At 41.9% G+C, this 19,776-nt stretch overlaps 1 protein-coding gene across 5 annotated transcripts in view; it reads left to right on the top strand.

Annotated features, from left to right (window-relative positions):
- Positions 1-19,776, top strand: part of LOC106567975 (ABR activator of RhoGEF and GTPase) — a 226,422-nt gene that overhangs the window by 76,433 nt on the left and 130,213 nt on the right. For 4 of the 5 annotated variants that reach the window (XM_014137905.3, XM_014137906.3, XM_014137908.3 and 1 more), the window contains exon 2: positions 6,541-6,719. In XM_014137905.3, coding sequence (XP_013993380.1) covers positions 6,541-6,719 — 179 coding nt within the window. Of the gene's footprint in view, positions 1-6,540; positions 6,729-19,776 lie in introns of all 5 variants that reach the window. The other variant, XM_014137910.3, reaches the window with a different exon arrangement.

The raw sequence follows: 19,776 nt of genomic DNA, 5'->3' as shown, positions 1-19,776 counted from the left end.
GAACATTAACATCTCTGGCACCAGCTCTGGTGGACATTCCTGCAGTCATCATGCCAATTGCACGCTCCCTCGAAACTTGAGATGTCTGTGACATTGTGTTGTGTGATAAATCTGCACATTTTAAAGTGGCTTTTTATTGTCCCCGGCACAAGGTGCACCTGTGTAACGATCCTGCTGCTTAATCGGCTTCTTGATATGTCACATCTGTCAGGTGGATGGATTGTCTTGGCTAAGGATCAAATGCTCACTAACAGGGATGTAAACAAATGTGTACACAAAATTTGAGAGAATTAATGGAAAATGGGATCTTTTATTTCAGCTCATGAAACATGGGATCACTACTTTACATGTTGCGTTTATATTTTTGTTCAGGGTAGTTTAAAAACCGAAAAATAACAGACATTTCAGTTAATCGCTCAGCACTAACACACCTGCAGAAACTGCCACACACAGAAACACAGACGCGCGCGCACAGACACAAACAAGCGCACACACACACACACACACACACACACACACACACACACACACACACACACACACAGAGTGCGCAAAGAACATGCAAATGGGAACACACAGATAGAAACACAGACAGACCGGCAAACCTATAAAAGGAGAGCAGTGGAGGCCGACAGTAAAGGCCAGCGTGTTTGTGTGTGTTGGAGCGCTGCAGGCAGTGTAGTGATAGAGGAGAGCGAGAGCAGAGGCCCGCTGGCTGACCTACATTCACCCCATTCCCCGTATTAGATCCCCTCAACCCCCTCCCACTGAATACACCATGATGGGTAGGAGGTGGCAGTCCACTAGTTAGACTGGATTTTCAGCTTATTCTGTGACTCTTCCAACCGGGATTTCTGGAAAAGCAGGGAATGTTGGGACAGTTTGTTGGTAATGTTTGACTGTCTTAAGAGGAGTGTTAGGCTATCTATTTATCTTTGAGGCCGTTATCCATTCTCCATCTTCATGTAGCTCTGTCTGATGATATGGTGATTCTCTCCCAAGCATGCAGGCCTCTAACTCTGTAGATAATATAAGGAAAGAGAATACATTTGGGCTATGTAATAAAAGCTTTATAGTTTTGGTCATGTAGTGTACGTAATCCTATGTGGACACCTCAAAAATCTCATTCCAAAATCATGGCTATTAATATGGAGTTGGTCCCCCCCCATTGCTGCTATAACAGCCTCCACTCTTCCTGGAAGGCTTTCCACTAGATTTTGGAACATTGCTGCGGGCACTTGCTTCCATTCAGCCACGAGCATTAGTGAGGTTGGGCACTGACGTTGGGTGATTTAGGCATGGCTCGCAGTAGGTGTTACAATTCATCCCAAAGGAGTTCGATGGGGTTGAGGTCAGGGCTCTGTGCAGGCCAGTCAAGTTCTTCCACATCGATCTTGACAAACCATTTCTGTATGGACCTTGCTTTGTGCACAGGGGCATTGTCATGCTGAAACAGGAAATGGCCTTCCCCAAACTGTTGCTACAAAGTCAGAAGCACAGAATCGTCTTGAATGTATTTTATCTTGTAGCATTAATATTTCCACATCGATCAGTGTCTGTGTTCTTTTTCCCATCTTAATCTTAAAGCCATATCTCAGACTGGCCAATAAAAATAAAAGCTTAAGATGGGAAAAAGAACACAGACACTGGACAGAGGAACTCTGCCTAGAAGACCAGCATCCCAGAGTCACCTCTTCACTGTTGACATTAAGACTGGTGTTTTGAGGGTACTGGTGTTTTGAGGGTATTTAATGAAGCTGCCAGTTGAGGACTTGTGAGGCATCTGTTTCTCAAACTAGACACTCTAATGTACTTCCTCTTGCTGAAGTACATTAGAGGCCTCCTACTCTTTCTATTCTGGTTAGAAAGCGTTTGTGCTGTTCTGTGAAGGTAGTAGTACACAGCGTTGTACGAGATCTTCAGTTTCTTGGCAATGTTTTGCATGGAATAGCCTTTATTTCTCAGAACATCGTAGCATCCGTGTCATCTGACCACTTCCGTATTGAGCAAGTCACATGTACTTCCTGCTTTAGTTTTTGCTTTTAAGCAGGAATCAGGAGGATATAATTATGCTAAGATTTTCCAAATGGAGGGTGGGGAAGAGCTGTGTGTGGAGTAATGGTGGTCAAGAGTTTTATTTCCTCTGGTTACACGTTACATGCTGGTAGAAATGAGGTAAAACAGATTTAAGTTTGCCTGCATTGAAGTCCCCGGCCAGTAGGAGCGCCGCTTCTGGAGGAGCATTTTCTTGTTTGCTTATGGCCTTATTAGAGTTGTTTTGAGTGCAGTCTTAGTGCCAGCATCAGTTTGGTGGTAAGTAGACGTCTACCAATAATATAGATGAGAACTCTCTTGGTAGATAGTGTGGTCTACAGCTTATCATAAAGTACTCTACCTCAGGCGAGCAATACCTCATGACTTCTTTAATATTAGACATCGCCCGCCAGCTGTTGTTGACAAATATACACACGCCCCCATCCACGTCTTACCAGACGTAGCTTTTCTGTTATGCCGATGCATGGAAAATATCACCAGCTCTATATTATCCATGTTGTCGTTCAGCCATGACTTGGTGAAACATAAGATATTCGTTTTTGAAGGCCCATTGGTAGGATAATCTTGATCGTAGGTCATTGATTTTATTTTCCAATGATTGCACGTTGGCCAATAGAACGGATGGCAGTGGGAGTTTACTCGCTCGCCTACGAATTCTCAGAAGGCAGCCCGACCTCAGCCCCCTTTTTTTTCACGCAAATGATGGGGATTTGAGCCTGTTCCCGGGAAAGCAGTATATCCTTCTTGTCGGACTCGTTAAAGGAAAAAGCTTCTTCCAGTTCGAGGTTAATAATCGCTGTTCTGATGTCCAGAAGTTATTTTCGGTCATAAGAGATGGTAGCAGCAACATTATGTACAAAGTAAGTAAACTCCCCGTCATGTGATTTTCCTTGCCATATTTTACTTACCAAACACCACAATGGCAATATTTTAATAGCCAATACTGGCAAAGATGACAGGCTGCTGGTCTCATGTTTTATTACAAATCAATGATGCTATATTAAGATTTACACTGTGGAATATAAAGGGGTCCATAGGGCTTCACATGAGTCTGAATTACCAGTCATGTACAGAAGGTTTATGTTTTGAATAAGCAGTGCTTAATAAAGCATATAAAGCCATATGGCTGCAGTTAGAATGGCTCTATAGCCCTGTGCTCAGTCAGCTGGCTCTCATGCCCTTGTCACCCAGCAAAACAGATGGCATGACGCGTTGCATGGCAACACAGGCAAGCCACTGTGGTGTATGGGGAGGACCTGGTAGTTGAGTGACAGGTGGGTGGTCCATTGGCTGTGTTGTCAACCACGTCAGTGACTGACAGATGGGTTGGTCCCGCCCCTCTGGGTCCGGTTCATATTAGGCCTCTATTGTCTATGTAGCCTATATGCCACTGAGGATTTCAAATTCTCTCTGACATTGCTTTAATTTTCAATTTGGTCATCACAGCTAGATCCTTTCAATGCTACTGTGTGTTGTGGAGAGAGGCTTTCTAGCCAGAGTCTCTCTAGCTGAAGGGCCTAGACATTCATGGGTACACACAGGGTGTTTCTCAATATGCATACTACCGTGCTCCACACTCTCATGCTCCAAGTGCATTCTCCGAGGACATTCTCTTGAGTACGTTCTTGTGAGAACGAGAGTGTGGAGAACACATAAAACATTACATTTGAGAAGCAGTACCACTCCCCCTACTGTATTACCTCAAGCTGCACCTCCCCATTCACTGAACCTTCCAGACAGGACAATGGCAACAATAGAGAAGAAACAAGATATATACAAAGCAAACGTTTTACTTCATAATTATCAGCTAGATATATCTGAGTCGTAGTAATCTAGCTAGCCAGCTTGCTAGTTAAACATGCAAAAATGACCTAAAACTAATTTAATGCACGGTAGAGTAGATGTCAATTCTTTGTGGCTAGCTAGCTAGCTAGCCACGTAGCCATATTGACTGAATATGGACTTACCCATTTACTGAACTTTCCTCCATCTAGCCAGGACAATGGCAATAGAGATGAAACAAGATATACAGAAAGCAAATGTTTTACTTCATACTGTAACTATCAGCTAGCTATATGTGAATCGTAATAATGTAGCTAACCAGATAGTATAACAGGCAAAAATGAACTAAAACCAATGTTATTGAAGGTAGATGTCAGTTCTTCGTGGGTAGCTAGCTAACAATTATTTGGCTAGATAACAGTAGTAGCTAGCCAGTTAGCTCTATTGACTTACTTTGGGCTTGCGACCTACGCACACTACAGTGGGTATTGTAGGCAGGTAACCATGGCAAAATTAACACGGCATGTATTTTAACATATCAAGATAAAATATTGTAGTCAGGCAACATATAAGATGTGAACAGGCAACATTTCATTCCGAAGTTGGAGTGTATTTTCTCTCGCTTCAGCTCAAATAATGTCCGCTGTTTGATTTCATGAAAATGTCATTTTTTACTTCCATTGAAGCTTGCATCGATGCATGCTTCAAAATATTTACAAATGGAGTAGGCATTCGAAAAGTGCCGTCCGTGCTCCATTTTGTGTGCTCGGAGCACAGAGAAACACCCACAGTCTCTTTCATTTTGTCTTAGTTACATCTTACAAAACAGTGCATTGGTTATATACAGTACCAGTCAAGAGTTTGGACACACCTACTCATTTAAGGGTTTTTCTTTATTTTGACAATTTTCTACATTGTAGAATAATAGTGACGACATCAAAACTATGAAATAACACATATGGAATCATGTAGTAACCAAAAAAGTTGATGACAGCTTTGCACACTCTTGGCATTCTCTCAACCAGCTTCACCTGGAATGCTTTTCCAACATATGCTCAGCAGTTATTGGTTGCTTTTCCTTCACTCTGCAGTCCAACTCATCCCAAGCCATCTCAGTTGGGTTGAGGTTGGGTGATTGTGGAGGCCAGGTCATCTGATGCAGCACTCCATCACTCTCCTTCTTGGTCAAATAGCCCTTACACAGCCTGGAGGTGTGTTGGGTCATTGTCCTGTTGAAAAACAAATGATAGTCCCACTAAGCGCAAACCAGATGGGATGGCTGCAGAATGCTGTTGTAGCCATGCTGGTTAAGTGCGCCTTGAATTCTAAATAAATCACTGACAGTGTCACCAGCAAAGCACCATCACACCACCTCCTCCATGCTTCATGGTGGGAACCACACATGCGGAGATCATCCGTTCACCTACTCTGCGTCTCACAAAGACATGGCTGTTGGTACCAAAAATCTCAAATTTGGACACATCAGACCAAAGGACAGATTTCCACCGGTCTAATGTCCATTACTCGTGTTTCTTGGCACAAGCAATTCTCTTCTTATTATTGGTGTCTTTTAGTAGTGGTTTCTTTGCAGCAGTTTGACCATGAAGGCCTGATTCACTCAGTCTCCTCTGAACAGTTGATGTGTCTGTTACTTGAACTCTGTTAAGCATTTATTTGGGCTGCAATTTCTGAGGCTGGTATCTCAAATGAACTTATCCTCTGCAGCAGAGGTAACTCTGGGTCTTCCTTTCCTGTGGCGGTCCTCATGAGAGCCAATTTCATCATAGCGCTTGATGGTTTTTGCGACTGCACTTGAAGAAACTTTCAAAGTTCTTGACATTTTCTGGATTGACTGACCTTCATGTCTTAAAGTAATGATGGACTGTCATTTCTCTTTGCTTATTTAGCTGTTCTTGCCATAATATGGACTTGGTCTTTTACAAAATAGGGCTATCTTCTGTATACCATCCCTATCTTGTCACAACAAAACTGATTGGCTCAAATGCATTGAGAAGGAAAGAAATTCCACAAATGAACTTTTAACAAGGCACACCTATTAATTGAAATTAATTCCAGGTAACTACCTCATGAAGCTGGTTGAGAGAATGCCAAGAGTGTGCAAAGCTGTCATCAATGCAAAGGGTGGCTACTTTGAAGAATGTCAAAACACTTTTTTGCTTCCTACATGATTCCATATGTGTTATTTCATGGTTTTGATGTCTTCACTATTATTCTACAATGTAGAACATAGTAAAAATAAAGAAAAACCCTTGAATGAGTAGGTGTGCTAAAACCTTGGACTGGTACTATATGTGGTTTTGTGCTTATTCAAGTATCCTCAGCAATGGCATTATCTAGTAATGCCACAGCTGCTCTGTATTGTAGTAGTTCTTCTGTAGTAGCCTATAGCCCTGGATAACATACTAGTTTTTGCACTACAGTATTCATTCAGCTGTGTCCAGCTTGTTGTGGGGCAGGTTCAATACATCTTGTCCAGAATGTCCAGCCTACACATTTCCCACATTAGTTCCCTTCTCGCTCTCTCTCCCTCTCCCCCCACCCTCTCTCGCTCTCTCCCCCCACCCTCTCTCGCTCTCTCCCCCCACCCTCTCCATCTTACTCTCTCTCTCCAACATGGGTCTGTATTTCCCATCATTCCTTATGCACTGTATCCTAACCCCTCTCCTTCTCTCTCTCCTTCAGATTTCAACTATAACACAGACGGGTATGACGGTGACGCAGCAGAGGATCGTAAGAGTCAGGACGGTTCAGAGACCATGCCCTTCATAGACGAGTCCCCCACCATCTCCCCCAGCCTGTGTGCATGCGGCCCTGATGGAGAGGCCATCTCCCCCGTCCCACCAGAGGACCTGCTGCCCGGGGTGAGTCCCGTACACACATGCATTTACGCACAGACACTAGGGGTGAAACAGTTCACAAAACTCACGGTTCGGTTTTTTCCATTTATTATAATAGTAAACATGGGTAGCTTGAATTCCCAGGAGCATATGGAAACAAAGGGACAACAAAAAACAGCAGTGCCTGCCTTATAACATGAAATAAAATAGTCATTTAAAACAGAAATAAAATGGTAAATTAAAACAGAATTTCAACAAGAGTGCATAGTCCAGCAGCATATATCAAAATTAAGTCACATAGCAGTGCCTTAAACAAAATAGGACCACTTAAGACTGGTTACTTGAAAAAAATAAACATTTATCAGATTTTCAAGTTTTTCTTTAAGAAGATTAGTCTATCCACATTATCTGCAGTGAGCACAGATCGGCTTGCTGTGACAATGTCAGCCGCTGTGGCGAATACCCTCTCGCTAGGGACAGAGGTCCCAGGCACAGCCAGGTAGTGCCTTGCTAACATGGCAACATGAGGGTATATTAACTCTTTGGTCTTCCACCATGTAAGTGGATCAGCATCCAGGGAATACAGTCCACTTCCCTGTATGAGGTCACCTCCTCTATGACCTTGACCTTTGACTTGGTTCCCTGCTCCTGGGTCGTGAACAACGCCCCAAAAAGCTCAGCCATGGCAGACTTCTTTTCTGGAGGAAAGAAATCATATCTCTGGAGAGGGGTTGGCTCCTGTGGCATATGTGGCTTGACCCTGCAGAATTAAATTAGATGAAAATGACTATCTCTGAAGTGGCTTTAAAAATATGATTTCTTGTTCGAAATATCAGACACTATTATGACAATTATAATTAATTGTTAAATCACAAATTAATAAATGTCACATTAACAAAATAAATAACATACCTGTTGTATATTGGCCACAATCTCTGCTGTGAGTTCATTGTAGACTCTCAGACGAGCAGCAGCATCCAGGTGCAGTAGGGACTTGAACCGGGGGTCCAAAGCAGTGCTCTTGTGTGAGAAGTCTTTGACACCGGGACCAGCATATCTAGGCTCCTGGTTACTCTGATAGCAGTCTTGACACCCCTTACTGCGGGTTAATCTTCATCAGATGCCACCATTGATTTAAGGATCATTGTTTTCATAGGCAGGACCATGAAAACTGATGGAATGCTCTGTGCATATCAGTGTTGTGACTGTTTTGAGAAGTTTGCACACTTTAATAACTTCCTCTGCTTGTTTGTCATTTTCAGACTAAGTCACAATATCTTTGACATTCTTCCTCACAGCTTGATCAGTCAGTGTAGAATACACCGCAACTTCCTGCTCAAGGTATCTCTCAGCCATGTCATGGCTTGAATTCCATCTAGTAGGGACATCTTGGATTCGTTTGTGGTTTGGCAGCTCCAGCATCTCCTGTGGCCCCAATCCAGCTAGTGCAACTGCATTTACAATATTTCTAGCGTTGTCAGTGGTCACAGGAATCGTTACATTATCCCTCTCCAACTTCCCCACTGCAACTACTTCCCTTAGCTCTTCCCCCAAGTTTACACTGGTGTGACTACTCTCAATGGGACGTGTTTGAAGGACATGGCTTTTTATCTCTCACTCTGCCGTAATGAAATGAGCCTTACAGTAAGGTAGCTCTAGACGTCCAACTGTATGTTGTTAGAGCAACAGACCGCGTTTCTGACAACTCACTCTCAAGTTGTTCTTTAGTTTTTTTTGTATAAGGCAGGTATTAATGTTTGGGCAAAATGTGTACGGTAAGGAATAGTAAAGCGCGGCTCGGCCACTTTAAACATGTTTCTGAACCCCGCTTTCTCTACCACAGAGAAGGGATTCATATCTGCCGCTATGAATTTTGCTATAGCTGAGTTGTTTTCTTTAGCCCTACCGGAGTCAGCTGCATTATTGTTGCCTGAATGAAGGCTGTGGGGAGAAGTGGTTGCGGTTTCATTTTTTCGCCTAGTCCCACCGATTGGCACTTTGGGGTGATGTCGGCGCAAATGAGTAGTCATGTTACTCGTATTGCCACTCGAATAGGCTATCGGCAATGAACAGAGCCAACATGTTGTAGTTTTATCCACCACTCGTTGGCAATCCCCGTTGTAGTTTACAGGGAAACCGAAATGTTCCCAGACGGCAGATCTGAATGATACTGGGGCGTCTTCTAGTTGTGCCTCGCCATGTTGCTCCTTTGCATTTAGCTCACTGCTAATTCCTTCATAAACTAATTGCTGCTACGACGGTCTCTCAGCTCTGTTCTCGCTGGAGTGAAATAACGAATGAGCAGAGCTGCATACAGCTACGAGACGAAACAACTTCATAAAAAAAAGGCAACTTCATTATTATGTCGATATTTTTCCTACGTTAATCTATACGCAAGTGGTTTATGCAATAATATTTATTTTTACAATGAAGTGTGTGTATGTATATTTTCCTAGCTATAATATATGATTAATGTATTGTTTGGTTAGCAGCGCGCACCGAACCGTGGACCCTGTACTGAGCGGTTCAATACGATTTACACGTAGCGTTTCACCCCTAACACACACACACACACTGGAATAAAGGACAGTATTGCAGAGGTGCACAACTCCGGCTTGCAAGGTCTGGGGCCGGGGTTGCTTCTTACTCCTGTCAGTGCTTTTGCTGCAAACACTTCTTATTTCTACGGTGAGAGTAATTCATTGTGGTCACAACCAATGTTCCCTCTAATATTTTTCCACTGAGCGTAAACTTGAACGTTGTGCAACTTCTGTGCAACTTCTAGTGCGCGTTTACTGTGAACACTGAGGCTGTAACCACTTTAAATTGTAGTTGTAAGTGGCCAAGTAGGCTAGAGTGGCTATTTGATCATAATGTAGTCCTACCACAGTGGCCTCACATATAAAACGATGGAGAAAATGCATCCCATAACATTTTAACATGGAAATGGCTGTTCTGTTATTCAGCCTACAGTAGCAGCCAATGTGTGGTGTTCAATGTAGGTCTACATTCAATGAGACTTTAAAAAAGAAAACATGCAGGGCTTGACATGAACCTGTTTATCCACTTGTCCTTCAGAGAATGAGGTGACTGAAAATGTTGTTGTGTTGTCTGACGCAAGACACCACCAATAAAATGCATTATTATTCCCATACCATTATTACAGAAGATCTGACAAATTATGCTACCTACTGGCTACTTAGCTTATTCAAGCCTCTCTCAAAATACAACACTGCCCCTTTAGGACCAAAAAAGCTCTACCTGACTCACTTTTCAAAGATGTCAAGAAATGTACATGTTTTGTGCTCTTGTAGGAAACAATCACTCCCCTATAGCTGACTACAAATGATCTATAACTAGGCTAATAACTCACTAACTAGCAAAGGATATGAACAAAATGTGCACACGTGGCTACATGCAGCTCTTGCTTTTATCTCGGCTGATGGCGAAACTCGAGTCACACCACATTATTTCTGCCTTGTACACAAATTTATGTTGTTATTCCTATGAACAGAGAAAGTGAAATATTCCTCGATATTAGAAAAAACCCAAGCGGCAATAATAACAGCAACCAACGCAAGCCTATAGATGCACTTTCCTACTCGTTCATTACTGCTGCAGTGCTTATTGTAGTGCTGAGTGGAAATAGGAAGAACACACATTTAAAGGTTATAAAAGTGTTGAATACAAAGTAACAACTTAAACATGAACTTACTCATAAAAACAGCAGCGCTTTGCTGTATTTGTTGAGTCTCTGTAGTATTTTTTTTTTTTAAACGTTCTGAAATCTCACAGTATCAACTTTTCTGTAGCTTTATTTTATGCGTGCTAAGTTATGGTAAACATGGTAATCTGAGCCATCCGATTGGCCATCGGTAGGCCTATAGTGCACTTGATTTGATCTCTTGGCCTGCTGAGAAGGTGCAGGGCAGCTGAATCGGGTGCACCTACCAACAACAGCCCGAGACCAAAAAAATAGGAACTAGGCTTTATCGTTGGGTTTTTTACAGAAATGTTTGGCGATCGACTAGGAATGCCTTGGAGATTGACCGGGTGGTGACCACTGCTCTAGAAAGTTGAGTGAAGTTCAATCTTGTGCTTCTCTCTGTGGGTTGATATTTCTTCTACACGGCAGTCCCAGGGAGCTGCAGGACAGTCTCGGGGTACTACGCGTCCGCATGCAGTTTAGAGGGAACATTGCTCACAACTGCACTTCAAAACACAGTTTGAGAAGAAAGCCACAATGCTTTGTGGGAAATGAAGTCCTCCACTACCCACTGATGGTACAAATGACTGTCTTTGGTAACATTGTGCCTACTTCCTGTAGGCCCATGTAATTAACCACTAGAATTCTATCTTCACAGTAACACTGCAGGTGCTGCATTCATTCACATCCTCTGAATGACATCAGTAGCTATTAGCACTAAGCTACAATCTGCTGTCCTCTCTCTGAGACATAGGAGGCCTTTTCACACTGCATGGTTCTTAGCCCCAGGCTAAGACTGTCCCTGGGCTAGCTTATCCTGTGTTCACACAAGCATTTGTTAACCCTGGGCTAAGCTTTAGCCATTGGCTAAGGATTCACACTTGTATTCCAAAGCCCTGGGCTAACGGACAAACACAGCAAGCGACCAATAATCTATCTCTGCGACACAACCAATGTTATAAGTAAATCATTTATTAAGATGTTATTTCCTCTTGCTTCTAGCCTAGCATTTTGTTTCCAAGAGTGATGGTTTGTAAACCTTGCTGTCTGACATCGGAAACAATTTCACTTTTTGAAATGTGATCTCGCCCCTGTACGTACAATGCTGTCCACGGATGAGACAATCTTTTCTGATCCAGGCAAAATCATGCAATACTATTATTATTATTATTATTATTATTATTATTATTATTATTATTATTGATAGTAATATAGAATTAAATGTCAAAAGAAAAGTTACGAAAGTTTAGTTTTTTGTTTTTCAGAAGGAAAGATTAGAACTAGTAGAAATGTACTTATCAAAATACTATAGCTGCAGAACATGTCACAGGCATCACAAGCATATGCAAAATAAGCGAAAGTGCAACTTTTGTGATTGGACAGTGACAGTTCTATGCGTTGTTCTTGACCTTGTTTCACACTGGCTATTTTGGGACCGTGTTTCTGGGGCTAGCCCTGTAAAGTCTGTGCTAACCCTGCTCCAGAGCAGGGCCAGCTAGTCCTGGGCTAAGGTTGGTGCTAGCCCACTTAAGAAAGTGCAGGTGTGAACACTCGCTTAACCCCGGGCTAAGATCTCCCTTAGCCCAGGGCTAAGCAGGCTCTTAGCCCTGGGCTAAGGTGCAGTGTGAACATGCCTAGGATGTCAGAACAGCACAGCAATGCTGCCATATATGGGTTTTCTGCTATCAGTTTAATATAATTAACATGCATGACAAAGACAAGAAAAATGACTGTCTGAATGGTAATACACTAACCCAGTTGTTGGGAATACCTCCTCAATGAGCAGGGCCAAAGGGGTAGCGTACTAATGTCAGTGGTGGTATTAGTGACAGTAGGTTAGGAGCACTGTGTGTGTGTGTGTGTGTGTGCACAGGGGTGTGTCTCGATCCTTACACACTGGGCTCTCGGCAGGGACAGATCTGAACCCGTCCTGACCTCTATCTTCCACAAAGGCCTCAGGCTGACTGAAAGGTCATGTGAAACAGCCATACAAAAATGGAATGTGTGTAAAAAGGTTATGAAAAAAAGCTGAGGCCTATATTGTGAACTAAGGAGAGACCGCTTTTAGTCAAACTGACTTATTTTATACACCTGGAATCTCTACTTCATGCTGAATAGAACAACATTGTCAGTTGTTGCAACAGAGTAGCTTGCAGTCATATCTCTATATCATTGTGACCCAACAGGTTTCCTTCCTCATGTGCTATGGTACAGTAGAGGCCAGTGGTACAGCTCCATCTCCACCTAGTGGTGGGAGAGAGACATCGCACCAACAGACATTTCCTCTGCAGCAGTAACTTCTGCAGTGGGCTTACACAGCAAATTGATCTGCAAAAGGATGACTCATGAGGCAATGGTCAGAACACATAAGCCGGCCGGCTGCAACAGAGCCTGGACTCGAACCCAGAATCTCTAGTGTCACTGCAATGCAGTGCCTTTAGACCACTGCGCCACTCGGGAGGCCCTTTCCACGCCATTTTGCCCAGTGGGAGATGCTATTCATCACAGTGGGCATAGATTTCAGTGAGCATAAGGGTGCACACACTGAGAATTAAATCTATTACATCTGCCAAACTACAGTATGGATGTTACTGTTTCTTCAGGGAGTGCTTCTACATCTGCATGTTTGGGGTTTTAGGCTGGGTTTCTGTACAGCACTTTGAGATATCAGCTAATCTAAGAAGGGCTATATAAATACATTTGATTTGATTAGTAACAAAGATTAAGTAATGTGGTCGCTGAATTCCTGTTATGTTTGCTATTTCATCCAGCCACAGAAGAAATATAAGCTAAGCAATTTATTTTGTATTCGAATTTCGCATTTTTAAAGTTACGAGATATTATTTACACGAAGTAATGAGACTGGGATTGTAAGTATGCCTCCAGGATAATATGGTAAAGTTAGCCTCATGTATAGGCACTCTAAGAAATAGATAAGACCAAGGACATCCCAAATCAGTTAAGTTTTTAATGAAGCTAGCAACGCTGATGCCAAATTTATAATAAATAAATAAATAAATAATTAAAAACAGTGGTGAAAAAAGTACCCAAATATCATACTTGAGTAAAAGTTAAGATACTTTCATAGAAAATGACTCAAGTAAAAGTGAAAGGTGCTCAGTAAAATACTATTTGAGTAAAAGTCCAAAAGTATTTGGTTTTAAATATACTTAAGTATCAAAACTAAATGGATTTGCAAGAAATGTACTTAAGTATCAAAGTAAAAGTATGAACCATTTCAAATTCCTTATATTAAGCAAATCAGACGGCACACTATTGACTGATAGCCAGGGGGCACACTCCAACACTCAGACATAATTTACAAACAAAGCATTTGTGTTTAGTGAGTCTGCCAGATCAGAGGTGTGAATTGGACCATTTTCCTGTCAAAATGTGACAAGTACTTTTGGGTATCAGGGAAAATGTATGGAGTAAAAAGTGCATAATTTTCATTAGGAATGTAGTGAAGTAAATGTTGGCAAAAATAAAATTGTAAATTACAGATACCCCCAAAAACTACTTAAGTAGTACTTTTAAGTATTTAAAGTCTTTTTACTTAATTTTTTTTCAGTAGTGTAAAGTACTTATCACATTGGTGGAGAGAGAGATGCTCACACACATACAGCTTATAAAGCTAGGTATACTGTAAAACTCACACATATTTATAGATTGCTTCAGTTGGATAAAAGTGTTTTTAGTAGTTGAAGAGGTCTACATATTGTGAAGTATAGGGAGAGAGACAGATGTTCATGCAGCTAGGTCTGCTACTGTACAACTCACACACATATATCATGCGTATCAATGTATTTAGGCATGATCATTGATCATACTGACCTGAAGTATTTTAAACATTTGTTTTGCAAATGGACAGGGAACAGTTCATCTGATTTTGTTCATCTAAATGCAAATCATAAATCTGTGATTGACAGTATACAGGTGTTACTGCATGTTGACTCACCAATCACAGTGAAATTAGATTCAATCTAGCCATGATTAGGGCTGTGGCGGTAATGAATTTAGTCAGCTGGTGATTCTCAAACAAATCACTGTCGCTCTCACAGTAATTGACTGTTAATTAACAAAGACATTTAGCATCTCCTGGCTTCCACATGCCTACAATTTTAAAAACGAATAAAATATAAATATTTTCTCCAAACGATTTGGGGGTGTGCGCACATGCGGCTATTCTGTGTTGAGCGGTTAACAAAGAAATGGGTACTCCTATATGCTTAATTTAGAGTTATTAATGTAACTTTAGTTGTTCTACAAACATTGGGCAATATGTTTTGATTTTTAATACATTGTAAGGCTGCATGATGAGACTTTTATGATGATTTGAAAAAGTAGCTTGAAAGGCATGACTTCTGCTTAGTTTTTTGCACCGGCTTTACTCACTCCAATAGTCTCTCATTCACAATTTGACAAGCACTTGATAATGCCTCGAATTTCATGGCAACATCCCCTTTGGCTGTAATGCACCCTAAAAAAATCCATGCCTTTTGCAGGCCGGAGTGCTGAGTTGTGCCTTTCTTCCTGCGTGTGCTGCATAATCCGAAGCGTCTCTCACTCACATGGCTCTCCATCACGTGATTGGGTCTTTCTCACAGGCTACAAGTGAAGACTGACACATCGGGGACGCAACTGCGTGTGTCCTTATCCAATTCCGAGGTGCATATTGAAGATATTGGGAGAACTGTCCACATTTACTTTGTCAGCCAACAAGATGAGTAGGCCTAACGAACAGCAAAAGCACTAGCCTATGTCAATCTACAATCCCCCCATAGTAGAAAAGTCAACCTATTATATTCTGTGCGAGAAATACTTTTCCCAAACATAGTCTGGGACAGTTGTGGGATGCGATAGAACCCAAATTGATACAACCATTAGCATCAAAAACTATTAGGCTATTTCTTCACATTATAAGCGCAGCAATGCACACATGGTACTGTAGTTAGGCTAAAAATGCACATTGTCCATTAGCAGAAAACACCATTATCAAAAGTGACTGCAAATGCAATTATGCATGTAATGCTTTTATTATAAAGGTGCATTTTTACAGTGAAAATTATCGTCCCCAAACTTGAAACTCACGCACTGCTTATAAATGCCATTTAGGCTCTTCACCCCTTGTAAAGCGGATGAATCTTCTTAATTTTAAGAAGTTATTTGGCCACTTTAGTTGTGATACGAACCTTATTAAAACAAATAGGCCTATGGGCTAGGCTACATGAGATGTGTGACTATGATTTGAATAAGTCACACAAAAAAAGGCATTGTTTCTTATGCTGGGCGTCATTCACAAGTAATAATATATAATTCACAAGTGATAGGCTAATATTGTCACCCATCAGACTATTCTTGATTTAATCTTGTCTTTACATATACTAAATAATATGTGACGTTTGTTTTTATTTAGAATGGACCATTATCATGCACCTGTCTCAGCGGGAAAAATACATGTTATTTATGCACTTAAATAGCAAATGGAGGATGCTTTTCCCGTGGTTTATTTTCAAGCCAGCCAGGTAGGCTATACTCCTGTTGTAAACATAAGCAATGTGCTTAATATTAGGAATGTTGAGAAATACATTTAGTAGGCCTAGCCTATAGAAAGCTGATGGAAGCCTCGTCTTTTTATTAGAGGCCATCACAGTTTTCTCCTGCAATTGCATAGCCTATAGAAATGTTGCGCGACACGAGCTCATGGGCTCTCATGAAGTGTCAGAGTGATTAGAGGGACAATAGAGTGCTGAGTACCAGGCACTTAGCAAGTTTGGTAGGCTACAAATGACCATCAGCATCAGAGCTTGGAGAAGCCAAATTACCGTGACTAAATGGTTATGTGGGATTTGACTGCCTTCATGACTAGTGACCGCCGATGTGGCGGTAATACGGTCACCGCAACAGCCCTAGTCATGATCAGTTTCATATATTTAATTCAGGGAAATTTAGTAGATTAGCTTGATAGTGGCGTTGTTGGTTGGCTAGCAAGCAAAACTTTACGTTACACATCGTTCACCTTTGGGAAAACTGGTCCAGCCACTTGGTAGCTAGCTATCGTTACTTCAAATAAAGCAACATGATGTACTAATATGAAAGTGCAATTGTAACTATAACGTATAAACCCACTATAGTGATGTCGGTGAAGAAGTTACAAGACCATGAAACTTGCCTATGGAGCAGCAAGAGGAATTGACCCTCCCCACCTTCAGGCTCTCCTCAAACCCTACTTCCCAACCTGAGAACTCTGTTCTGCTACTGGTCTCTTGGCCCTCACTCAGCTCCCACTCAGCCCAGTCCAAGCTCTTCTCTGTCCTGGTACCCCAATGGTGGAACAAGGTTCCCCCTGAAGCTAGGATAGCAGAGTCCCTGCCAATATTCCAAAAATATCTGAAACCCTACCTCATCAAAGAATATCTTAAACCCCCCCCTAGTTACTGTATGAGTGTTGTTTAATGGAGACTGTTTCTATGTGTACAGTGTATTCATAAAGTATTCAGACCCCTTGACTTATTCCACATTTTGTTATGTTACAGCCTTATTCTGAAATGGATGAAATAAAAATAAATCCTCAGCAGTCTACACACAATACCCCATAATGACAAAATGAAAACAGGTTTTTATAAATGTTTTCTAAATTGATTAAAAATACAAAACAGATACTTTATTTACATAAGTATTCAGACCCTTTGCTATGAGACTTAGAATTGAGCTCAGGTGCATCCTGTTTCCATTGATCATCCTTGATGTTTCTAAAACTTGATTAGAGTCCACCTGTGGTAAATTCAATTGATTGGACATGATTTGGAAAGGCACACACCTGTCTATATAAAGTCCCACAGTTGACAGTGCATGTCAGAGCAAAAACCAAGCCATGAGGTCGAAGGAGTTGTCCATAGAGCTCAGATCTGGCGAAGGGTTCCAAAAAATATCTGCAGCATTGAAGGTCCCCAAGAATACAGTGGCTTCCATCATTCCTAAATAGAAAAGTTTGGAACCACCAAGACTCTTCCTAGAGCTGGCCGCCCGGCAGGGACAGGGAGACTAGTCAGGATCGAGGGAAAGATGAACGGAGCAAAGTACAGAGAGATCCTTGATTAAAAACCTGTTCCAGAGCACTCAGGACCTCAGACTGGGGCGAAGGTTCACCTTCAAACAGGACAACCTCCCTAAGCATATGGCCAAGACAATGCAGGAGTGGCTTCGGGACAAGTCTCTGAATGTCCTTTAGTGGCCCAGCCAGAGCCTGGACTTGTACCCGATCGAACATCGAGAGAGACCTGGAAATAGCTGTGCAGTGACGCTCCCCATCCAACCTGACAGAGCTTGAGAGGATCTGCAGAGAAGAATGGGAGAAACTCCCCAAATACAGGTGTGCCAAGCTTGTAGCGTCAAACCCAAGAAGACACAAGGCTGTAATCGCTGCCAAACGTGCTTCAACAAAGTACTGAGTAAAGGGTCTGAATACTTATGTAAATGTGATATTTAAGTTTTTATTTTTAATACATTAGTAAAAATGTCTAAAACCTGTTTTTGCTTTGTCATTAGGGGGTATTATGTGTAGATTGATGAGGGGGAAAAAACAATTGAATCCATTTTAGAATAAGGCTGTTAAGTAAGGCTGTTAAGTAACAAAATGTGAAAAAGGTCAAGGTGTCTAAATACTTACCAAATGCAACATGCAACAATTTCAAAGATTTGGATTGTGGCCTGTGGAATGTTGTCCCACTCCTCTTTAATGGCTGTACGAAGTTGCTGGATGTTGGCGAGAACTGGAACACGTTGTCGTACACGTTGATCTAGAGCATACCAAACATGCTCAATGGGTGACATGTCTGGTGAGTATGTAGACCATGGAAGAACTGGCATGTTTCAGCTTCCAGGAATTGTATACATATACTTGAGACATGGAGCTGTGCATTATCATGCTGAAACATGAGGTGATTGCGGCGGATGAATGGCACGACAGGATCTCATCACGGTATCTCTGTGCATTCAAATTGCCATCAAATGCAATTTTGTTCACTGTCTGTTGTCCATACCAAAACCCCACCGCCACCATGGGGCACTCTGTTCACAACATCGACATCAGCAAACCTCTCGCCCACACAATGCCATACACATGGTCTGTGGTTGTGAGGCCGGTTGGACGTACTGCCAAATTTTCTAAAATGACGGAGGTGGCTTATGGTAGAGAAATTAACATTACATTCTCTGGCAACAGCTCTGGTGGACTTTCCTGCGGTCAGCATGCCAATTGTACGCTCCCTCAAAACTTGAGACATCTATTGCATTGTGTTGTGTGACAAAAACTGCACATTTTAGAGTGACCTTTCATTGTTTCCAACACAAGGTGCACCTGTGTAATGATCATGCCGTTTAATCAGCTTCTTGATATACCACACCTGTCAGGTACATGGATTATCTCAGCAAAGGAGAATTGCTCACTAGCAGGGATGTAAACAAATTTGTCAGAAATGTCAGAATAATAGTAGAGAGAATTATTTATTTCAGCTTTTATTTCTTTCATCACGTTCCCAGTGGGTCAGAAGTGTACATACACTCAATTAGTATTTGGTAGCATTGCCTTTAAATTGTTTAACTTGGGTCAAACATTTCGGGTAGCCTTCCACAAGCTTCCCACAATAAGTTGGGTGAATGTTGGCCCATTCCTCCTGACAGAGCTGGTGTAACTGAGACAGGTTTGTAGGCCTCCTTGCTCACACATGCTTTTTCAGTTCTGCCCACAAATTACCCACAACCGTTGGGATGGTGTTCACGGTTGGGATGTGTTCTTCGGCTTGCAAGCATCCCCCTTTTTCCTCCAAACATAACGATGATCATAATGGCCAAACAGTTCTATTTTTGTTTCATCAGACCAGAGGACATTTCTCCAAAAAGTATGAACTTTGTCCCCATATGCAGTTGCAAACCGTAGTCTAACTTTTTTATGGCAGTTTTGGAGCAGTGGCTTCTTCCTTGCTGAGCGGCCTTTCAGGTTATGTGAATATAGATACATTTGTACCTGTTTCCTCCAGCATCTTCACAAGGTCTTTTGCTGTAGGTCTGGGATTGATTTGCACTTTTCGCACCAAAGTACGTTCATCTCTATGAGACAGAACGCGTCTCCTTCCTGAGCAGTATGACGGCTGCGTGGTCCCATGGTGTTTATACTTGCGTACTATTGTTTGTACAGATGAACGTGGTACCTTCAGGTGTTTGGAAATTGCTCCCAAGGATGAACCAGACTTGTGTAGGACTACAATTGTTTTTCTGAGGTCTTGGCTGATTTCTTTTGATTTTCCCATGATGTCAAGCAAAGAGACACTGAGTTCGAAGGTAGGACTTGAAATACATCCACAGGTACACCTCTAA

This window comes from Salmo salar, chromosome 13 (assembly GCF_965601325.2).
Source record: "Salmo salar chromosome 13, fSalSal1, whole genome shotgun sequence".
Taxonomy (NCBI): domain Eukaryota; kingdom Metazoa; phylum Chordata; class Actinopteri; order Salmoniformes; family Salmonidae; genus Salmo; species Salmo salar.
The sequence above is the reverse complement of the archived record's forward strand: the minus strand, read 5'-3'. Positions and strand labels throughout refer to the sequence as shown.